The 24609-nt window shown below is 33.6% G+C and overlaps 3 protein-coding genes across 5 annotated transcripts; 1 reads left to right on the top strand and 2 right to left on the bottom strand.

The window, feature by feature from the left end:
- Positions 1-7887: 7887 nt before the first annotated feature.
- On the top strand, positions 7888-15034 carry LOC139902981 (transcription factor PIF1-like). Of its 2 annotated transcripts, none has more exons than XM_071885714.1 (9): positions 7888-7893; positions 8797-8902; positions 9004-9880; positions 13010-13108; positions 13206-13271; positions 13356-13421; positions 13679-14074; positions 14645-14714; positions 14799-15034. In XM_071885714.1, the coding sequence occupies exons 2-9, from the start codon at positions 8814-8816 to the stop codon at positions 14801-14803; spliced, it is 1668 nt and encodes a 555-aa protein (XP_071741815.1). In that variant the 5' UTR covers positions 7888-7893; positions 8797-8813; the 3' UTR covers positions 14804-15034. The 2 variants fall into 2 exon arrangements, with proteins under 2 accessions (XP_071741815.1, XP_071741814.1); XM_071885713.1 differs by lacking the exon at positions 7888-7893 and adding an exon at positions 8548-8704.
- A 229-nt stretch (positions 15035-15263) lies between these two features.
- Positions 15264-17857, bottom strand: LOC139902983 (uncharacterized). Of its 2 annotated transcripts, none has more exons than XM_071885715.1 (8): positions 17626-17857; positions 17493-17524; positions 16519-16563; positions 16201-16290; positions 15998-16086; positions 15831-15881; positions 15701-15742; positions 15264-15556 (listed from the first exon to the last, which is right to left on the bottom strand). In XM_071885715.1, the coding sequence occupies exons 1-7, from the start codon at positions 17739-17741 to the stop codon at positions 15701-15703; spliced, it is 465 nt and encodes a 154-aa protein (XP_071741816.1). In that variant the 5' UTR covers positions 17742-17857; the 3' UTR covers positions 15264-15556. The 2 variants fall into 2 exon arrangements, with proteins under 2 accessions (XP_071741816.1, XP_071741817.1); XM_071885716.1 differs by having other exon boundaries at positions 15264-15540.
- A 928-nt stretch (positions 17858-18785) lies between these two features.
- LOC139899201 (26S proteasome regulatory subunit 4 homolog A-like) lies at positions 18786-22475 on the bottom strand. The gene is made up of 6 exons (XM_071882022.1): positions 21924-22475; positions 21057-21302; positions 19941-20110; positions 19621-19837; positions 19262-19402; positions 18786-19086 (listed from the first exon to the last, which is right to left on the bottom strand). The coding sequence occupies exons 1-6, from the start codon at positions 22398-22400 to the stop codon at positions 19003-19005; spliced, it is 1335 nt and encodes a 444-aa protein (XP_071738123.1). The 5' UTR covers positions 22401-22475; the 3' UTR covers positions 18786-19002.
- Between the last annotated feature and the right edge of the window lie 2134 nt (positions 22476-24609).

Below are 24609 nucleotides of genomic sequence, written 5' to 3'. Positions count from 1 at the left end.
AGAGTAACAAGTATTCGAAGCCCTAGTGTTACCGGAATTAACACACTAAACTTGAGAACATTGGAGAAACAAGTCGCTCAACCATCTCCACAACCCTACTAGTTGTCTAACTCCCATAGCTCGATAACTTCCGTCGGTAACCAAACTCTCATCGAGTTTCCGACACCCTCAACGATCCTAGAAAGCTCAAGTTCTGGGACTTACAAGATTATCCGCCCCTATCCATCACCTAAAGATTTCTATTGATCACCCTCGAAGAAAACCGCTCCCTTTATTGAAACATCAACCAATAACCGAGCAACAGTCAGATGCGTTCTATCCGACACCCTTCGACATCAATTTCCTTAGTGACAATGAACTCTAACCCACCCACATATTCCATTGAATTGGAATATTTGATCATACACTTGGTCCCCCCGTTTCAAAACACGCAAGCACCAAACTCCCCCGATAACTCCCACTATCGACTTTAAAACCGATGCATCTTGTTTGTTACCTAACCGCTCTAACCCGAGAGAAAAACACCCTCCTGAGCTCCCATAACAAACCCACACCTCTGAAAACATAGCTCATATCTCTTGAAGTTTCACGAGACAAAACCGTCTTGCACTCGCGTCTTCAAACCCGAAAAAATTCATCCTGAAAACTGCCCAGATTCGAAAAATCGTAACTCAACATCCAACGGTCCGATCGGCCTCAAAATTTTACAGAAGCTGGATCTATATGTATTTTACCTACATTAAAATTTTTAAGGCGATCTAACGGTTAACGAACCCGTTATGAATTTTCTTCTGCAACTGCGCATGAACATTCGAATTGTGCTCAATTGTTCCTTCGTACGGGATAACGAGGAACAAGAACCCGACCCGTCACCCGGATCTTCTAAAAAAATCTCTCATTGTGTCTTCTGCAACAGAACCCTATCGAACCGATCCCCTTGACTTCGTAACCCTTCGCGAATAAATCACCATCACGATGTAACCAGCATCCCGTTTACATCATAACCCGACAGGATCAGACCAACCCTGGTGTGATCAACTTCATGGATACATAGACATACCCCAAGTTCACCGCGATCAACTAAGTCTCTGGATCTCAAACACAAGTTGCAAGACACACAACCCTGTCGTTTGATCTAACCTTGATGGAAAAAAAACCGAATCATCAACCATATCGAACACCTTGCTTTCAAATCGCCATCGTGCCCATACTCGAACCTGGCTCTGATACCACTTGTTAGGAATTATGGACCCAACCAAGACAGGTGATCTATGCTAATCACCAAACCCACAACGACAAACGAAATAGCTAAAGCAAGAACGATAAATATAAACGACACATGGATTTAACGTGGTTATATCCCAACTGCAAAACACGGAGAAGGGTTTAATTCACGGGCGCAAACCAGAGAATTTTTCTTATTATTTTTGTGAAAACGATTACAATGAGGCTAGAGGTCTATTTATAGTGAAATATTAAAGCTAGCTACTTGTTGAACAAGCTAACTTGTCCTTCAAGCCAAAGACAATCCAAAAATAAAATACATAATCCCTAAGTAAAACTTGGCTTCCAAGCGAATTTAATCTCCAAGCTAATTTGATTTCTTTCCTTTTGTTTAAAGTTTCTATATCTCAACATATCATGCCACCCAAGGTTGTAAAATTCGCTATTCGGGGATTAATCGACGAGTAAACGGGTTTTTTACAACAGTGATGCCACCACCACCCTTATGGTTGGTTTCAATGTTTGTTGGTATTGTGTTTGGTGTTGTATTTATTGGTGCAAAATGTGTGTTGTATTTTGTAGCAATATATAGGGCTGATCTTATTTTTTTTTAATTTAATCTCATATTTTTTTTAGAAAAAAAAAAGAAGAAACGACGTCAGTTTAGACATAATTTTGTCGGATACTCAAGTTTCAAATAATACAAAGGATGTAAATAATAAATGCTCTTATGTGCATGAATTCAATTAGAGCCGATCTATAAGTGGACAACTTTATGAGTCTATGAATAAATTTATATAATCGCGTATATATGACATAATATAAATGTATTTTTTACATTTTTACACTTCTAAAAATATATATTTATTATGAAGATATATAGATATACAGATATATAGGGAAAGTATATTTGTTCCCTGATCGAAAAATCCCAATTCGGTCCCTATAAGTTAGACATATTTAGTAGTACTATCAAATATATGAGACCACCATTATCGCGGCGTCAGGGAGGCCGGGTCAGAGCCTCTGACGCCCCCTGACGCCCGCAACGCGGCGTCACACCCAACGCCTTTGGGGTGTCAGTCGGCAGAAAAAAATAAAAAGCGTTAAAGTGGGGGGTCCAGACACGTGACGAGCATTGATTGGTCCAAATTCAAACCGTTGGAGACCTCCAACGGCTACTTTTTTCTTTCTTCCTAAATTGATTTATTTTTATTCTATAAAAACCCATTCTTCATCTCATTTTATACCCACCAGCACATCCAATTTCTTTCATGTTCTCCACTTTTTTATACTTTTACATCATATATTTTTACAACATATATATTTTTTATATTTCTATGGCATCGTCTTCAAACTACGTATCGTATCTACTAAATTCCGAATGAGCTTATTGTGCAAATGATTCAAGAATTAGATGAATCGGATGATTCGGAAGTCCAATCCGAGCGTGCTCCAAGAAACCGAATTTATATTCCAAGAAATCGTGAAAAAGCCACGGAAGACTTATGGAACGATTATTTTTCCGAGACGCCGGTGTTTCGTCCGCATATATTTAAAAGGCGTTTTTGTATGCAGATTCAATTATTTCTCCGACTAGCGCAAGGTATTTCTAATTCTATTCCTAATAGTCCAAATATTTTTTTTTTTGTAATTGTTATGTTTAATTCGTAGTCGTTTCAATTAATGTAATCGTTGAATTTTCATGTAATCGTTGAATTATTAAAATAAATTAGTTTATGTTATTTTATATTTTTTTGTATTTTATGTTATTAAATATGATTTTAAAATCAAAAGAAATAAAGAAAATAAAAAATTGATGGACCCTACTGAAATCTGACATCAAAATTTGACACACAGGATTAATGAAGGTCAGATCCTGACCTTGCCTAGTCACAAGCAGATTGCATTTTTTACTAAAAAAGTGCACTCCTTGTCTGTAAAGTGCACTCCTTGTCTGTGAACATATATGACAGGAAAATCGTAATTAAATGACTAAATGAGTGACTGTTATTAAAATTAAGATATATTATAAAATAGTAGCATCACATAAATCACATAAACTTAATTATAATATTAGTCATATTTAGTACTCCACAGATTATGTATTGGATAAGATGTAAAGTACAAACTCGGTGATAAACAGATGTCAACTTACTAAACTGTTTGACTAATATAAATATGAGCTAATTAAGTACCTTGCAATCATTAGAATTTGCTTTTGTGTCGGATCCGTGTCAAATACATTAACCATTTAGCAATTCGTAAATAAAAAACTCTTTTTATTTGTATTTTGTATTTGTATGTGTATATATAACGTTACGTCCTATCTGAACACCCATTAATAAACTTTTTTTACATCAGCATAACAAATTTTAACATTTTTTTAATTAATAGCTTCATATCTTACATTCACACCTCAAACTTTAACCTATTTAAATTATAATTCAAATACAATAAATAAATAAAAGTAATACATTACTAAAATTAAAAATGTAACATTCATAGTTATAAAAACATTAGATTATTAATAATCATTATATTAATAATTAACGTTATAGATATTTTTATAACATTTTAACTAAGACCGAATTTAACTTAACGCTTCCGTATTAGCATGTGTGCTGGCCAACACGCCGGCAAACACGCCGTACCGTGGCGTGTTGGTCGAGAAAATGGGACGCGTGCATCAAGCCAACACGAGACTTCATGGTGCGTGTTGAAAAATTTGGCGACGTGGAGGGTTGACAACCTCCAAAAATTAATGGATATATACATATATTATATATTAATTAATTAAAAAAATTTAATTTTCTTTCTATATATATACAATATACAAACACAATTTCAAACACACTCTCATTCGCTTTAATTCCAATTTCAGTTTCTTAATATCATTTACTCAAAATGGATGGCTATTTAAAAATCATCGACGATGATTCTTCAGACGATGAATTTTATTTGGTGTTATGGATTCGTGCGCCAAAGAGCTAGACCGAGAAGCTGGTGAGGACTCAAGTCAGGCACCTCCACGACCTAATTTTAGTGTGTTTTATTAAATTTATTTGTTATTATAATTACAAAATAATAATATAACTAATTAAACCAAATAAATAAAATGAAAAAGAAATAAAAAATACCCCCAACACGCCACTCAGCACGCCACTCATTACACAGTAGTCTAGTAGCACGCTCATCAAGCACCACCCCCACCCAGCAACACGCCAATACGTCCCTCGGGGTTAAATATGGTCTAAAAGAAAGAATACTAAACTCATTACGGCTAACGTTGATACCCATCCATCTATATATACAATATATACTCCATCCGTCTCAGTATAAGTGTTCACATTTAATTGTCAAAGTCTTTCATTATTAGTTTTGACTATAAATATTTTTATTAGTGTTATATATTATTTGATGAAATTAATAAAAATAAAACCGCATTATAAACTTAATCCATTCACATAAATATTATCAAATATTATATAACACAAATAAAGATATATATGGTCAGATTTAACATAGAATGACTTTGAAAATCAAATGTGGACACTTATACTGAGAGGGAGGGAGCATATATATATATATATATATATATATATATATATATATATATATATATATATATATATATATATATATATATATATATGTATAGTAGAGAGACCAAATGAGAACTCTGAGAACTAAGGTAGTCGGGCAAAAAGTGGGACGCGGGCGAAATAAAAATTGTTCTAGTCGAACAATTTTTATTTATTGTTTTTAGATGCATTGTTTGCTTGGTTCTACATTTTATGTAGAACGGGATGTAGAACAGCATGTAGAACATGCTGTTCTACACTTGTTCTACATTAATTTTCATCAAATTAAGTTAGGGTTTAGATTTATGATTTAGATTTAGGGTTTTAGGGTTTAGATTTTAGAGTTTAGGGTTTAGATTTAGGGTTTAGAATGAGTTTTTTACACGAATGGTTTAGAGTTAAAGGTTTAGGGTTTAGGGTTTAGAGTTGAGGGCTTACGGAGTAAACCCGAAAACCATAAATCCTAAACCGTAAACCTTAAACCTTAAACTCTAAATCGGGCTAAATAAAAAAAAAGTTGATTTTCAACAGAACATGAGTAATTCGAACAAAAAAAGAGTAATTCGAACCAATTTTCGTTCTACAATTTTGTAGAACCGAACCAAAATTTTGTAGAACCGGCGGGCGAACAAAATTGCCCCAATTCGAACGAATTTTCGTTCTACAGTTTTGTAGAACCAAACAGAAAAGGTAGAACATGTGATTAAATGCATCTTTTTTTGTTCGACTCAGTTTTTTTTATTCACCCGCCAGAATTTTTGTTCGAATTTCTTTGTTTTTGTTCGTCCGCCGGTTCTCACATGATCAGAGTTCTCAGGAGATCCTCTCCCTATATATATATATATATATATATATATATATATATATATATATATATATATATATATATATATATATATATATATATATATATATATATATATATATATATATATATATATATATATATATCGTATTACGGCGTGCATATAATAGTAGTACATATTACTGAGTACAGGTCACGCAGGCATGGCTACAAGTCTTTTGACGGAATCCTACCATTCCATGTTAGTTGCTCATAATTGTTAACGGAGTTGATGAAGTCGATATAGTAAGTGGCCGAAGCTAGAGAGTAACCTAGAGAGAGGATAGTTGGGCCTGATCTTCGGGCTCGATGGGGTATTATACAGTGAAGAAAATGACGGAGCTGCTGGAGGAAAAAACTCTGCCTTCTATTACGGTTAACTGTGGTACTATAATGTAGTGCCAAAAAAGGTTGAAATATTTGTGTGGAGTGCGAGAAAGGGTAGGCTTCCGACGCTACCCGAACTTGACAAAAGAGGGATTGATTTAAACTCGAAGCGTTGTCCGATTTGCGATGATGACATCGAGTCTTTGGATCATTCCCTCCTCTCGTGTAATCTTACAATGGGCATTTGGGCTAAAATCTTTGATTGGTTGGGTTTGGGAAACGTTAACTACATTAGTAGTGTTCGAGATCTTCTAAAGGTGGATTCGGGTCAAAACTTTTTGGATTTGGGAAAAAGCATATTTCAAGGGGTAATTTGGACGAGTGTGTACTTGATGTGAAAAAATCGCAACGACAAAGTATTCAAAGGTAAATGTTGGAACGTTCCAGTTGCGATTAGTGAGATTCAAGTGAAAAGCTATGAATGGATCACGAAGAGCTGCAAAATGAAGAATATCTAGTAATATAATTGGTTACATAATCCGACACTTTATTTTACCTAGTTTGTTTGTTGAGTTGCTACCTTGGCATCTTAACAAATCTTAGTTTCTTGTATGTTTTTGTCGATTATTGAGTTTTATCCTTGAGATTGTGATACTTGTGAGTTATTAATAAAATCCTTATTGCTTTTTAAAAAAAAAAAAAAAAAGAGAGTAACCTAGAGTAATTTTTTTATTCTTATACTTCGTACTAAACATATTTCATAATAATATACATTAAATATCTGTAGGCATGTATATTAGTGTGATAAAAATAAATGATACACAAATTAACACCTTTTAATAGCTAGACAAAACTAACAAACCATAATCAAAGTTATAATTTATTCTCCATTTTACTAATATGTTTTATATCTTTTTCGGAGAAGGTTTTAACTGTTCAATTTACTATGCAATATAACTGATTAATTATCATGTAACTCTTTCTCATAATTTCTCCGATCGTCAAAGATATGAACAGTTATTTTCCTCAACCACTAAATTATTTTAGAACGATCATGGTCAATAATCAACTCGTGGTGGAGAAAATACCTAACATCATTTTTTATGTTCTTTTACCTCAATTCATTCCTCACAAAAACACACACACACACTTCTCATAAATCCATTTGATTTATTTATTTTTTTATTATTATTTGTTTATTATTAATTTTTTTTCTATATAGGTTGTAAGTAAACTCATATTTATCCATTTTTTTTTTTTGTAAGCGAGGAAATCCTCATATGAACGAGCACATTGGCTCCCCCATAGAAGTTCATGATACATTAACTTATATACATCATCTTATGCTTGTTTTATCTTATTAATGGTATTAATCATTATAGTTAAGAACTTAAATGACGAGTCCAATATGTTAAAATATAGATCCATTATACCTAGAGGCTATAATATATTCAAGCCTTTTAAATGTTAATTTGGTGATAGCCTCGATACGAATATGTACACAAAAAGACAATTTTCTACTTATTCTAACTGTACACAAGAAGGTTGGTTGTGGAGGAAGCTCGTCTTTGAAAAAAAAACCCAAATTCAATTCACATCAATTGTACTCTAAAGTCTGTGTAATTCAACTAGTTTCAGTCTTTCAGATAAGAGACATTGCAAAAAAGTTAATGATCGCAAAAAAGCCCACACACAATGGAAAACCCGTTACCAAACACGACTTGACCAAATAATAAACTTCGAGTTGAATAGGGATATAGATGGAAAATCACAATACTGAAAATCAGAGAAGACTGCAAAGATGAAGATGAAGAATGAAATACCAGATATCCCCGCGCCACTGCCATCTATAAAGGTAAAAAGAAAGTTTTTCGATGTTAGAAGACACTCGACGGCGAAAATGGGAGATTACCGGTAAGCAAGATGCTTCAGGATCTTTAAAGGAAAAAAAAAATTTCTCGATGTTAGAAGACACTCTCATTATCGCGAGTAGTCGTGCAAGTTAAAAGTCTGGAATATATCTTAACATTGTCTTTGACACTTTACTTTCAATTGAAATGAAATGTATATAATATAATTGACGGGTATTATTTTAATGCTAGTCATAAGTTTTTTTTGAAGCATTATTCTAACTTTGAGTTGAGAGATAACTTTCTTTGGCCGAGAGCATGCTACTTCCTAATAATTTGCCCATTCGTAGTTGAGTATTATATTGTCGAGTTATCAACATTTTAGAGAACAAAAAGAAAACTGTAACGGACTATTTTACATAATTATTATTACAACAAAAAATGGGAAAAATCATAATAGTTAAAAAATATAAGCTTAATCATATAAAAGTATTGATTAAAAATGTTTTATACAAATATAAAACTAAAAAAATAGTTTATATAAATATAAAACTAAAAAAAATAGTTTATATAAATATAAAACTAAAAAAATATATAAAACTAAAAAAATATATATAAAAAATAAATGAAAATGATTAGATAAAGTCAAATGGTGTGACATCTCTATCTCCCAATGATAAATGGGGGAAAATAGAGGGAAAAAAAAAATAGAGATATAGAAACACATACAGCGCACACCTTATCTTCTTCCTTCGTTTTTACCTGCAAACAACTTCCCACCCACGACCATGAAAATATCTCATTTCCTCTTGTCCTCTCTTTACCTCTTCATTTCCTAAATCCTTTACAAAATCATTATTATATTCATATACTTGGTAGCATATTTCTTCAATCAAATTCCGTTACAAAAAACTTATCTACTCTATTAAGCTCGACTCAGTTAATTAATTATTTTTATTTTTTTTAGTTATAAAAAAACAGAGGATGAATCATTGTGTTCCTGATTATGAAACCGACGACGATTACTTGCTACCAGCTTCTTCAACTTTCAAAAGCCACAACAAATCATCAATGTAATTTTAATTTCTCACCTACTTTAAATTATTATTTTTGTTTAAATCTATTTATAATGATTATTAACAGTTTTAATTATTGTATTTAATTAATTATGCAGGGGAGATGAAGATATAATGGAATTACTATGGCAAAACGGTCAAGTTGTAATGCAAAGCCAAAATCAAAGATCTGGAATTAGTAATAATAATAATAAAAAATCGGAAACGACGTCGTCAAATAGAGACTTACGATTAATTGAGGATGAAACGACGCCGTGTGGTAATCTATTCATGCAAGAAGATGAAATGGTTTCATGGCTTCATTATCCAAATGAAGATAACAATTTAGATCTCTATCTTCCTAATAACGATATTTTGTATCCGGTTCTTCCGTCATCTAATACGGTCATCTCTGCAACGCCGGCGATGGTTACCATGCCGCCTCCACGGCCGCCGGTACCGCCATTAAAACGTGTGGAATATGAACATAATCAACCGAAGTCGCAGTCTCCGGCAACGGCGACTACAGTTAACGTTAATCAGTCTCCACGGCCGCCGGTACCGCCGTTGAAGCGCGTGGAAAATGAGAATAGTCAACAGAATTTTACAAACTTTTTACAGTTTACAAGACCTAATAAAGGAAATTGTACCGGAGACATCGCCGGAGATGTATCGGCTCCGGAAAATTCGCATAAGATGTCAACGGCGGTGACGCGGTCGACGGTAGTAGAGTCAAACGGTACACCGGCGGTTGAACCGTCGCAATCTAGGGTTTCGAGAGTGACGGATAGTGGCGCGCTTTTTTCTGGGGCGAATATGAGTAGTTTTGGTGGAAGAGAAGCGGAAACTTATGATTTAACTGCTTCGTCGTCGCCGGTAACTAACGGTTCAGGAGCTAGTGCGAGCGTTGAACCGGTGGTGCAGAAACCGCCGCCGGTGACGGAAGATCGGAAACGGAAAGGAAGAGATACAGATGATACAGAATGTTACAGTGAGGTAAAAATGATTTATTTACTATTTACTATTTACTATTTGTGCAGTTATGTACTTGTATATTTGCATGATCCTGATTCTGACCAGCAAGCTTAACAGTAACTGTTATATGCATTGACGGTTGTACTTTTGTAATGAACCAAAATTTTTTTTTTTTTTTTTTTTTTTTGTGTAAAGACGAAAACTTATACTGTATTGGATTTAATTGTTACGGAGTAAAATTCAGTGTTTTTGAAATAGGGAGTGATATATATACAATCATTTTTTACATGTACAGAATCAAACATGCTTTTTAGTATTATACACTACAACACTATAAAACATGTTTGATTGTGTATGTTTAAATATTGGTTGTATACATATCATTATCCTTTTAAAATATGCTGAAAACCATAATAAATCCAATTGTTTTTTTTTTTTTTTTTACTTAAATGTTTTGTAAATACGTCTAAAAAATCAATTTCGGAATATATATAGTGTTGGCACGTGTATCTTGCAAGGAGCACACTCACTACACATCTGCACCTTCATATATTTTTGGAGATCAATTTCACTAAACGACAACTTCATTAATTTTCTACTTCATCACTGATAACAAGATAAGTATCGATTGCATAGGTTTCATGTAGATATGTTTAAAGGAAAAAAGAAGTCTTGCTATGTTACTAGCATCATATTTTATTGACTAAGGAAATAGTTAGAACTGATCACATAATAAATCTACAAAACCGTACATACTTGAATAGAAATATTTTCACTCTTGCAATAACCTGAAAAAAAATAAACTCCATTTAACCTATTTATCGATGACAACACAATAAATTATCTTTTTTATTTTTAAATATCTTCATCCGTTCAAACTTTTTACTTAAATCATCATATTAAGAAGTATATAATTTTTTTACTAGGGAATCCTCTATTAGGCATTGGATGTTTTAAAAACTTACTTATATCATTATTTATTAAGTAAAGGAGAATTATGGATGTTTCACCACGTAAATATAACGAAAGTTTGGCTAGAAGGTATAAATACCCACCACATTTGTAGTAAAAGTATGTTCAAAACGAAAAATTGCAAAACAAGTATAACCGAATTTGGGAAGTTTGCTTTTGTACACCTTGGTCTAAACCGGACTTCACAAGTCCGGTTTTAACTCACGTGTAAATGAGCATGTAATACTTACACGTACACCTGCATTGTTTTGGCTTGAGGGTGTTTCTAAAACATTCTACTAATTTTAAAAGTAACTAGCATATGCCAAATCCGGATTTCAAAATTTTCTGACCAAATCAGATATCTCAAATCCGGATTGTGAATGGTGGTATGATAAAGTGACTGAAAACATGATCTCCCAAATCCGAATTGTGAATAGTTGTCAGATAAAGTGATTGAAAACCGGATTTGGGAGATCCGTATCAGGAATAGTGATCATAGGTGCGCTCGACATGGGACAAAACTGGATTTTGCAACTCCAGTTTATGCCTTGGTGTACAGAATTGGATTTATCAAATCCGATTATATTGGGTTTACAAGTTTTTGTTTAAACGTATTGTTACTACAAAGGTGGTGGGGATTTATACCCCTTAGCTAAAATTTTCTAAATTTGACCCATTCACATTGTACAGTGTAGAGTAGCTAGAGGGTGAGTGTATATTCAAACAAGTTGAAGAATAAAATAAGCTAATTTTTTGACATTAACCATACTTTTCTATGTTGTTAATGTGATAACCTTAATTGTATAATTAATACATATATTATTACTCTGTTTGAGTTTAATACACTTTTAGAATGTTTCTTTGATATTGCAATTTAAGCAGGTTTTACCATAATATGAATCAAATTGAATATAATAATCTCGTGAACAGTATTTGGTTTGGTTTCTAATGATACAACAACAACAACTCAAATTATTAATATATTGGCCATGATACATACTACTCAAATTTGGAATGTATTGTCTTGTCATATATCACAAATTCACCATCTCAACTGCCAAGAAAGTTTTTGGGCAACGTATGCTTTTTCTGCATTATACAGTACTTATTATCATTAGTTACAACAAGCGTAACCCAAACTTCTGTTATGATCCCACATCGCCCAAGTATGGGATTGGGTGATGGCTTATAAGGCAAGTTGTCCCCTCCTCCTTTAAGCTAGCTTTTGGGAGTGAGTTCTACACTTGATCTTATGGCTAGTCCGAGCTTACCTCCGGTTCGTCCCAGGGTCGGCTTTGGATCTCTCCGGTTCGTCCCATGAGATCATGACAACTTCACACACAAAAGAAAGGGCATTGTGCTTCACTTTTGAACGTGCACACGGCCATGTCTAATTTGTGCAACGTGTACGTACATTTGTAACTTTGGATCTGTATAAAGGGTCTCAACTCTCAAAACTATTATGTATATGCTTTTACATCAACCCTTTATGTTTTTATCGCCATCATCTTCAGTTTTGTTTGCTTCAAGTTTTGGGATCTTGCAAATCTAATTAAATGTTAACTCACGCGCTTCTTCCAAACTTCAATAATATATGGACTTGATTTGCCAATTTTCTGCAAGTTGTTTTCCCAATTTGGGATTGTATACAATTACTTCAAGCATTTATGTTAGGAGTATCATGTGCATATTAGTTACCATATATATATGGTCATTGATGGTGCATGCTTTTACTTTCCTTAAATTTTTTCAACTTTAATCTTGCATGCTCAAGAAATCTAGGATTAAAACTTAAAGCCTTCTTAAGTTGACTATTTATATTTAGTGACCGTTTACTTCAAAAAAGCCATAAATTCTAAATATATATGAGTGTCGTAGTTGAATTTATTGGTAATTTGAAGGGTACCTTGTAAAAAAAATAAAAATAAAAAATAAAAAATTCAAAAACTTGACACCAATACGGCACTACTATGTTAATAGATACGCCTTGATGGCTTGATGCCCAATGAAACTCAGTGAATAAAGGGAACATAATTGTTTTGGGTTGTCTAAATTCGCATTCTGAAGCTGATTATCTGATGAAAATATTGGATTTAAGTAGATGGTGTTAGAAAGTGCGTCTAATGTGTGATGTTATATAATCGGCTCCGTGTACTGGGATTTCTTATTTCTTATTATTTCTAAATTTAAATGAAGGATGTGGAGTTTGAGTATCATGATGCAAAGAAGCAATCACGTGGATCAACGTCTACTAAGAGGGCTCGCGCTGCAGAAGTACACAATCTCTCAGAAAGGGTTTGTACTTCACTAGTTTCATATTATGTGATTAATTATTCTTAATACTGTAATTAACTTTGACAATTACATGTAATGAATATTGATTTGTGTGCAGAGACGTAGAGATAGAATTAATGAAAAGATGAAGGCGTTACAAGAACTAATACCTCGTTGCAACAAGGTTGGTTACACTACTTGTTCTCGTTGTTTTTGAAATAGTTTTGAATTTACCTACTAAAACTTGTTTAATATCTTTGAATTCCAGTCGGACAAAGCTTCTATGCTTGATGAGGCAATTGAGTATTTGAAGTCACTTCAAATGCAAGTACAGGTATGTATGATTTTATTTAAGATCTGGCCGCTGTTTTTACCTATTTACTAGTTAAGGGTTCAAATGGGTTAGTCTGAACAAACAGAGAACGGGTCAAATGATTATAATTCATTCATAGAAAATGCATTCAAATTACTAAAAGTTGTGAGGAACGGATAAAAGGCTATTGTGGGTCGACCTCACCCAATCGACCCATATTGGCCTCTGCTTATTAATTACCCATTTTGACACCTTTCTCAATCTGACCGTTGATGCAGATGATGTCCATGGGATACAGCATGGTTCCCATGATGTTCCCAGGTATGCAACGATACATGCCAGCAATGGCTGCTATGGGAATGGGCATGGGTATGGATCAGGTAGCAATGAACCGACCCATGGTTCCATACCCGCCCGTTTTACCAGGTCCAGCCCTAATGCCAAATCCAGCAGCAGCAGCCGCCCATCTCAATCAGCGTTTTCCAGTTCCACGGTTTCCAATGGCGCAAGTTCCGATGATGGGCCCACAAAGAAGTCAAGGAGGTCAACCATCAGATCCGATGATGATGATGAACTCATTTCCGTTACAAAACGTAAACCAACCACGGGTTCCATTTGCAGATCCATATCAACAATACGTTGGTCTACCACAAACGCAAATGCCACAACCCCAGGCACGTTAAATATATATAAATTATACATTACAGTTTGTAACATCCAAATTTCATGATTGTGAAACTGATTACTGATTATTGTGACTTCAAGTCGCGATAACAATTTTTATCGTTTGGATAAAACGATTCTGATTTGATTATCCTACTACTTAAGGGTGAGTAAATCAGTTTCATACTTAGAAAACTCATTGTTTAGTGAAGAACTGGCATATATATAACTCATGTATATCTCTCATTGTTACCTATTAACTTTTCACCTGTGTTCATATTGTTCATAATTAGTAATCTTTTTATGAAAAAATCTTTTGTTAGAAATTAATCAATAATTGTAGTTCTAATTATTTTATTTACTAATAGAATGTCCTTTTGAATCAATGAATGTTACTAGTATTTAATTAACCATTTGAAACTTGTTAAACACTCATAAAATTAACAATCAAATATTACAACATTCAATTCAACAACTGAAAAGCATCAAAACACATATCTAGTTCTCTTATTCTAATTAGTCGATATCAAAATCAGTTGATTAACGCGCGTTGAAAACCTTTAACATATTCATTTGTGCAGAATCCTACTGGCGTTACAAGCAAGCCGAGCAGCAGCAAAGACGTTAGGGGTCCCGAACATCAACCAACTGGTAAGATTTGCTATTTTTGGTAGTAATATTAATATCTATCTGAATTCGAATATGACATTGAGATAAATCTTTGTGTCTTTGTAGGCTGATCTTCAGGGAAGTTCAGGCTCTGAATTAGCCGACTAAATTTTGTAGTTAAAAGTGCGAGATGAGTATACAATGCATTTTAAGGTGGCGCGGTTCACACGATATACCATAGCTTATGTATAATTATACCATGATATGTGCAACATAATTGCCTTAAACAAGGCATTGTGACATTGTGTATAGGTTTAAAGAAATGTGCTAGAGATTATATTTAAGTATTTTGTGTTTTCCCATGACCTTGTTCATATTTTTTTCACAGGAAACTAATAACCAATGAGAAGGTGAATTTAACTCTAAATTGTGATTAGTTCACCAAAATTATACATTAAATAATGGTACATGTTTATCAAAATATCGACCTTAGTTAAAACATAACCCGCATATACGATGAATGCAGTAAATGAGTTAACCACTTGAGACGATAATCATTCAAATAGGACTTTTGATTATAACTTAATAAGTTGATGTGATACACTTATTTTTTCATATGCGATGCACGCAGATAGGGATTCGATGTTCTCTTCTGTACTTGTGAAAGAAACTTTGATAATGAGAAAGTAGCTTTTTAGTTGTGGGCACTAGTAGTTAACTTGAGAATATGTGTTCAAATGGTGCAACTTTATATCTAAAAAGAACTGGGGCCATGATTCTGAGGTGAAAGATAACAGTCAAGCTACAGAGCATATCACTTTACATCATTATTAAGCAGCGAAAGCCTGTTACTTGTTCGCCACTAGATCTGTGTCCGACACCACCTTTTAGAAAGATAAAAAAAAACTATTGCATGTGTGAAATGGCCAGAGAAATAAAAGGATCTTTTTCATGTTGCGAATCTCTTTCGATACGAAAAAGAAAGCTTCATTAAAAGAGAGATTCTTCATCAGATATCATTCACATACCTACAACTCTTGATTGGCAGACTGGTTCACCGTTGACAAGATCTATATATACAGAAAACATAAAGCTAATATCTTTCATGGAAAATCATAAATTCGCCAAGTAAAAAATTGAGATATTAAAGAACCATACCTTTTCTGTAAACAGGCGAAACACTTCTTGTTCCATAGCTTTGTCAAGTTCCTGAAACATTTGAGAAAAGTTTAGCGTTACTTGTATGCATCATGGATTCGATTTTATCCCTTTGAAAGCAAGAAAATAAAAAAAGGCAAAAAGATATGGAGTAGAATATCACTTACTATTTCAGTGTTTGCGGAACAATCTATGTTGCGTACAAGTTTTCGCAGCTCTTTGTCTTTCAAAGCATCACGAATCTCATTAGACGTAGCTGCACCCAAAATCTTACATACGTCAAAGAAAAATAGGTGGTCAAGTTTAAGAAATATTAGATAGATCTAAAAAGAATGAATCTAAGAAGAAGGTGGTAGAACTAAAATCATACATATGGACTCTAGTTGGGACTGTGGTAGCACATCACTGAAATCGTCAATATAACAGGGTCTATCAACGTCAACTGGTGGAATAGGTGAGTCTGAAAATAGAGTTACACAATGTTAGATCGTCACTTTAAGCAAGCACGAATTACACTAGTACAAAAATCCTAAAATTCTTATCCACGATAGGAATTAAAGCTTTGGTTTTTTTCTTAAGATAATAATAATTGAGAAGATGAAAGTTTGTGAGTTATTTACAATAATGGTTAAACTTTAAAATCTATAAAGAAAAGGAATTGATTCTTGAATAAGTATTTTAAACTTACTTTTATCATTCTCCGAAGCAGGGGCTGGTTTAACACATGTAATTTCTGCACAAAATCAGACATTTCTATATTAGCTAATTTGAATGTAAATTTGAATTTATTGTTTCAAACTGAACTTTAAACCATACAGTTTTTACTATTATATGTATCTAAGTTTCAAAATTCCTATTGTATGTACCCAACTAACAAAAACACTATAAATTACTTCGAAACACTAAACACTATTAAGTACTCTATTAGTATGGATGAAGGAAAAAAGAAAATGCAAATTTACATTCAATAAAACAACACAAAATAGTGAACCTAATTTTTTTAACACAAGTAATATAATCCTTCATTCACCACAAGTAATATAATCCTTCATTTCACTAATAAATAACCAAGAAATAAATAAGGCATCGTTCTTGTCTATTCATCTACAAGTCTACCTCACAGTCACTGCCTACCCTGAAAAATGCTTATAAAAATCTACATATTCATCCTCCACATCCAATTCAACGACTAGTCAACTATCTCCCACAAATAAACTAGCACATACGCGTGAAATTTCCTCAACTTTCTTATACGCCATGTCACACGTGAATGCCCAATTTTTTAACTTCGCTTAGCATCATATATGAATGCTCAAACTTTAATCACTCCCACTTAATCATCATTAAGGTATCACATTAAAATAAAACATTTCAAAACTTTGTGAATCAGTAGTGCATCCAGTTAAAGCATAATCACTCCTAACTTTTTCCCTCAGTATTGATAAAAATCAAAGTGGTTAAATTACCTTTTTTTTTTTTTTTACTTATATCTGTACATCAACATTAAGCATTAACACAATAATAAGCATTCAAGTTTACTACTGTAATAACTAATACAATAAACACAAACCCTAACTAGCTAATTCAACATCAATTCACAAAACTATCAGAAAACTTTTTCATAATTAGAACTAATTAAACAGAAAACAATAGAACATTTACCTTTATGTTTCTTAAAACAGGTGAGCGAGCAACTGCAAAATTAAACAAATTAAAAATTTGACAAGATGATTCAACATCAAAAATTCATGTGATAACAAATGATGAACCTTAATAAAGAGGAATTGAAACTTACTATGGAACGAAACAGGTAGGGCACTTGTATTTTGAATCAGTTATTTCACATATTTTACAGCTTTTTTTAGGCGGTGCTTTTATCGACTCTTTAGAAGTTTTATTTGGCTTCCTCATATGAAATCGATTGATCACAGGTTATTGCGGCAGTCGGCGACTCGGCGGTGAAGGATGGCTAGATAGTAGTCGACGTCGTCGGTGCAGTCGGGTACATGTCAGGTCATCTCGAATGGGTTCTCATTAGATTAGATACACTCAAAATACCTGAAATACCCCTTAATGATGTCCACAAAATTTTGTAATACGGAGTAATTCATTTTATTAGGGCATTTTTAGAAAATTTTATGTTATACAGAGTAATTAAAACTTTTTATTATAATTTGTAGAGCGGTATTTTAGAAAAGAGTGATGAAATATTGGTGGAAGAAGTAAAAAGAGAGGGGATACATCATCTCCCTTCATTTAAAGATATTTTTAGAAGATATTCTTAATTAATGATGCATCTAAAAGGTGAGTTTTGAAGCATCACTCTCATCTGAAATGGATCTGTTAATAAGAAGTCTTTGTTAATTGTTACGGGTATTGAAAGTTTTTCATTAAAATAAGCCATGTAGTAGAAATTTTTTTGGGGTTTTAACCGGTGATACCAATGACTACCAATCCTAGATCCGCCACTGCACAGGAAACCAATTATCTCGAATTAATTGAACAAATCCTAATGTAAAAGTTTAAACCAACCATATTAAACTACTAAAACATCGACCCAAGTGTTGTCATCCTCTTGCAAACCAAAGTGTGAATCGTAACAATTGAATTCCCTTAACTTCAAACAATTCAAAGAAAAACAGCATGCCAAACACCTTTGACAACCTAACACAACATAACAACGGTTGAATCTACAAATGACAACCATCACAAACAACATCCGAACCCCGGATAATGAGTTACCCAAACTACACCTACAACAAACAAGTCTCAATCACATGACGTCAAACTTGAAAGTAAAGGAACAGTGGGAACCTGACTTGAAGACTAAAGTTACGGGAAAATAAAGCAAGCAAATGGATGCCAGAACAAACACCCTTGAACCTACTACCCGCAACCAACAAAGCATAATGTTTCAATGCGTTATACATTTGAGAAATAAGCTGCAACAAAAGCTTTAAACAAAGACAAAATGAAGCAACAACTACAAGAAGATGAGATATATAGTATCATACATGCTTTTTCAATAGATAAAAGGAACGCATGAGAATGCAACTTTGCATCCATTCTCAAAACTGAGAATAATATCATAGTTACATCACCATTTAGAGTAAATAACAACCAAAACAAGGTTTTGTTGAGACAGTATGAGTTTAACAGAAGAAAAGCATCATCACATATAAAGTCCTTCTGGTACACCCTCTTTCTTCTTGAACATAACCTTGTCCTTTGCCGCCTTGAAATCTGCATGTGTCACCTGATTTACCCCACACAAAAAGTAAACATCAGCATGTGTTCAATGACTTCCAAAACAATATCTTATCCCATTATGACCAGACCTATAATTTTACAAACTAAATGACCATCATTCGAAAACATTTAGTGTTAAAATTCCAACCTTTAAATCATAAACGATAAATATATTTACTAACCTTCATCCGACGTTCTCTTAAAGCAAGCAACCCAGCCTCAGTACATATGGCCTTGATATCAGCTCCCGAGAACTCGTCTTTGGTCATAACAAATTCTTCCAAGTTGACATCGTCAGATAAAGTCATTCTTGATGTATGTATCTACCATTCATACAACCATTAACCAAAAAATTACTAAAGTCAAGAAGTCAACATAAAGCTGGCAATTTCATAATGCATCGTCTTTTACATTTTCAATGGATCAATTCAAATGAATACAAAAGATCAAACAAGTCATATGAGCATATCTACCCAAAGTCAAAAAATCATATCATATTTTTATGCATAAAAATCATATTTTGTAATCATATTTTTAATACCGTGAAAATTCTCCTCCTGGTTTTTATGTCGGGAAGTGGAAACTCTATTTTCCTATCAATACGACCAGGCCGGAGCAACGCTGGGTCAAGACTTTCAATTTTGTTTGTGGCCAAAATCACTTTAACATCACCTCTTGAATCAAACCCATCAAGCTGGTTCAGTAACTCCAACATGGTTCTCTGAATCTCACGTTCACCGCCAGAGTGAGCATCGTACCTGCATAAGAAACATGGTCAGGGATTGGGTAACGTGTCAAAAGAAATCAATTTGGGTAAGGGTTGGGTTAACCCATCTACACATTTAGTATCAAAGGGAATACCTCTTTGTACCAACGGCATCAATTTCATCAATAAAGACAATAGATGGAGAGAGATCATCTGCAACTCTAAAGAGTTCTCTAACCAATTTAGGACCGTCTCCAAGGTACTTTTGAATCAACTCACTTCCAACAACACGCAGAAACGTTGCTGATGTGGAGTTTGCCACTGCCTATATAGTAGAACAAATATATAGGAATTATAATGGATTTTATGCTTATAGCTAAGTGCACTAATAGTACTAGAAAACAAAAAATAACTACAATAAGAAGTGTCTAAACAACCACATTTGGAACGTTAAGTACAAGCAGTGATGGTGCCAAAAGGAATGAATAAAAATGGGCTTAAAAGACGACCTATGACATCAGTGATGGTGCCAAAAGGAATGAATAAAAATGGGCTTAAAAGACGACCTATGACATCTTACATCCCTTAAGTGTTCAAACAAGAAATCAAAATGAAGATTCTTTCAGAAATTGATAAAAAAAAAATAATGACAGAAATTGATAAAGAAAAAAATGTCATTTTTTTGCTCAAAGGTTTCATTCAAAGTAGGGTAAACCTACATTACAACTACAGTAGATATTAATGTGTATACCCTGAAAAGTTCTTTCCCAGTTTTTATTTAATTAGTTAATTAATAATGATAATCTTCACAACGTGTAGTTTATATTACAAAACCCAGATAAAATACAAGAATTTTAACATTAACTCAAAAAAGAAAATAAATAAACAATGATAATGAAGGAGTATATGTTCCGAATATAGGTCAACTGTATCGTTATCTTATGCCGGTCGGCATTGCCATTATCAGAGGTTACTCTCCTAATAATGCTCTCTCATTTGATTCCTTTCTACAATTACAATAACTCCAGCTAGTTCTGATCACAACCTATATAGTTTTATGGAAACTAATCTTGTAATAAGTAAACATTTAACCCTTGAAGTCATTCTACAGGCTTAACAGCATTATAAATTCATAACAAAGGTGGTGAAAGTTGGATATGCAAATCACATAAGTTCAGGAGCAAAATCCCATATTCCATATTGACTGAAGGAAAGTCTTGAATGAGTAGGATACAATCATAATCTTCAAAAATAACTTAAAGTGTGCATACCTTTGCTAGTAAGGTCTTGCCGGTTCCAGGTTCTCCATACAATATAACCCCCTTAGGAGGTTTGATCCCAATGTCTTCATATAGCTCAGGGTGAGTCAAAGGTAGCTCGACTGCCTCCTTAATTTCTTGTATTTGAGCATCCAACCCACCAATATCAGCATACGATTCCAAAGGAGCCTTTTCAACCTTCATCACAGACACCATTGGGTCCACATCATCTTGCAGGAGTCCAACAACAGATAGAACCTGATACAGCATATCAATATAAAGGACCATTAGCGCATTCATGTACCATAAACAGCATCATATTTGTATATTAATTAGTAATTACCAAACTTTACACATTCAATATGAACAAATAAAAATCTAACAACCCCTAGAATCATTAACAGAAACTATAAAGTTTGATAATAATATACAACTAAGCTAGATATACATAATACTACTACAGTAACATTTTCGATCATGTCTTCGGGAATTACTTTATATGGGAAAAACACGCATCCAAAACGCGCATCGAAAAACACGCCTCGAACGCGCGCATCGAAAAACACGCATAGAAAAACACGCCTCGAAAACGTGTTTCAGAATCGAGCGTCGAAAACGTGCGCCGAAATCGCGATTTGAAAACATTGGTCGATAAAGGACTTGACATGTAATGCAAAGTTGACACTTAACAGACAAAGTTAACGATACACCTCTTCTTGATTAACTTTCGAAAATACACTCCTTTTTTATAGAGAAATTAAATAAATTATCGAAAATAGGAAAACTGATATAATATCTTACCTTTTTATGGATTTTGCCCTACTAAATAAGTAAACAAACAATCAAATGCATATAGAACCCTAAAATAACAAATTATACCTTATTATGCATCAAGATAGCACAACCAGGTTCCAACTGATCCTTATCAACGAACGACAATATCCCTACATAATATTCCGGTCCAATCGAGCTCGAAACAATCGCATGATTCTCATCAATTAACTCTTCCAAATTGCCTACACTCATCGGAGACCCACGCAAATCATCAACTTTCGATCGATCCTCTTCAGTTTTCTCTTCTTGAGGTTTCAATCGTTCCTGATTTGCAACAAATTCTTCTTCCATCAACAAGTAATCTTTGATTCTTTCTAGTTTCAATAATCGTAACCTGCATTTTGTATGTGGTGTTACTGTTGGTAGCCTAGCTGCTGCTTCTGGTCCTTTTTGTTTTCGTTGTTTCCGGCCGACGCGAGCCGGTGGTGCTGCCGGTTCGAATTTTTTTTCTTTTTTGTCGTCCGGTTTTCGATCGCTGCCTCCTGGCCTGTTTAAACCGCCGCCTGGTGTTCCTTGACCCATTTGATTGTGTGAATTTGAAGTGAAAGTGGATTTGGGTTTTTCTAGGTTTGATTTGCGATGATGAATTTCTGTACAAGAAAGATGAGATTCGGGATATTTGTATATCCGTGTTGAATTCGGGTCGGGTCTAGATTTAGTTGATTTGATATAGTTGGGCCGATTGACTTTTGGGTTGTGGACTTGAAGATTTCGTATGCAGCTAATATTAGATAGGTTCAAGTGTTCAACGCAAGTTAAATGTATCTAAAACGCTCTTGCTTTTTTCTAAAAACCTCTTAAAAAAAGATAAATGTTTAAATCCTAGTTTTTTTTTTTTTAAATAAGCATCCAAAAAAGGTTGATGTAATTTTCTTTCTTTAACTAGAAAATAAAAGGTAGAAAAATATCTTTTAGTGTTCCTTGTGCTTTTTCCTTTAACTTTTTCGAAAAAAAAAAAAAAAAAAAAAAAAAAAACTACACACTAATAGAAGAGGCCCATTAAAAAGTTGGTCCAATAAGTAAAAAACATAAAGTTTATCAATAGAAGGAGGATAATCCTACATTAATACTCGGTAATATTTTTTTAGAGGTAATACACCCGTCATTCCCTAAAAAGTGAAAAAAACAAATATGAAAAAAATACTCTATAACAACCAACTAAATAACTAATTAACTAGCGCTTCTTTGAATTTTGGTAAAAGGTTTAAATTTGGCAGAGAAACCTTAACTCCGAGTGCCGTAGCACCCATACCACCCACCCCGCAGGGCCAATATGCCATAGAAACTCCTCCCCCTAACACCCAACAGTTGGTGCAGGCCGAGAATCGAACCTGCGTCTCACATTTTGGCAAAGGACATCCAACAGTGGCCTCGGGGTTCAAAGGAGACGGGTACCTTTTGCCAGCTGCGCTAACAGTTGGTTGGTAATAAAACCACGCTTCTTTAAATTTACATCCTACCATTTCATGAAAACAAAGGCGACTTAAGGCAGGGAAAAGATGGACAATCGCCCAAGAATCAATAATCTGGAATATATATATATATATATATATATATATATATATATATATATATATATATATATATATATATATATATATATATATATATATATATATATATATATATATATATATATATATATATATATATATATATATAGGGCCAGGATCAATGGGGAAGTAACCAATCGGGGGAGGCGGGGAGAAGCAAATTTTTTTTTCGTTTTTTTTTAAAAAAAAAATTTCGGCATCAAGATCACACGAAAATATGAACATTTAGAAGAGACACTTCGTGATGAATGTTATTATTTAGGCGGAAAAACGATCGACAAAAATAACATTCAAGATAATATTGTTTGTGAAGAATATGAACGTTTTTTTTTCTTCATGTTTTGTGAAGTAAAATTTAGCCCGATTTAGAGTTTAGGGTTTGGTGTTTTGGGTTTATTCCATAAACCCAAAACACCAAACCCTAAACCCTAAACTCTAAACCGTTCGTGTTAAAAACTCAATCTAAATCCTAAATCTAAACCCTAAATCTAAACCCTAAACCCTAAATTTCTAAACCATATTAACCCTAATATCTAAACCCCAATAGCTAAAACCTCAAAATACGCTCGAAAAACACGATAATTGCTATATATTACTTCTTCGAGCGTTTTCCCGCTAAAATAAAAACATTTATCACAAAGTGTCTGTACTAAATGTTCATATTTTCATCTCATCTATAATGTTCGTGAACAAAGTTTTTTCAAAAAACGAAAAAAAAAAGTTTTTGCTTCCCCTCGCTTCCCCCCGAATGGTTACTTCCCTCTTGATCCTACCACTATATATATATAGGGGCAGGATCAATGGGAAGTAACCAATCGGGGGGGAAGCAAAAAAAAAATTCATTTTTTTTGGAATTTTTTTTCCCGGCATCAAGATCACACGAAAATATGAACATTTAGAAGAGACACTTCGTGATGAATGTTATTATTTAGGCGGGAAAACGATCGACAAAAATAACATTCAAGATAATATTGTTCGTGAAGAATATGAACGTTTTTTTTCTTCATGTTTTGTGAAGTAAAATTTAGCCCGATTTAGAGTTTAGGGTTTAGGGTTCGGGTTTAAAACTCAATCTAAATCCTAAATCTAAACCCTAAATCTAAACCCTAACCCTAAATTTCTAAACCCTAATATCTAAACCCTATAAACCCTAATATCTAAACCCTAATATCTAAACC

The sequence above is a fragment of the Rutidosis leptorrhynchoides genome, chromosome 3 (genome assembly GCF_046630445.1).
Source record: "Rutidosis leptorrhynchoides isolate AG116_Rl617_1_P2 chromosome 3, CSIRO_AGI_Rlap_v1, whole genome shotgun sequence".
Lineage (NCBI taxonomy): Eukaryota > Viridiplantae > Streptophyta > Magnoliopsida > Asterales > Asteraceae > Rutidosis > Rutidosis leptorrhynchoides.
Note: the sequence above shows the minus strand (reverse complement) of the source record. Positions and strands in the feature narration are given on the sequence as shown.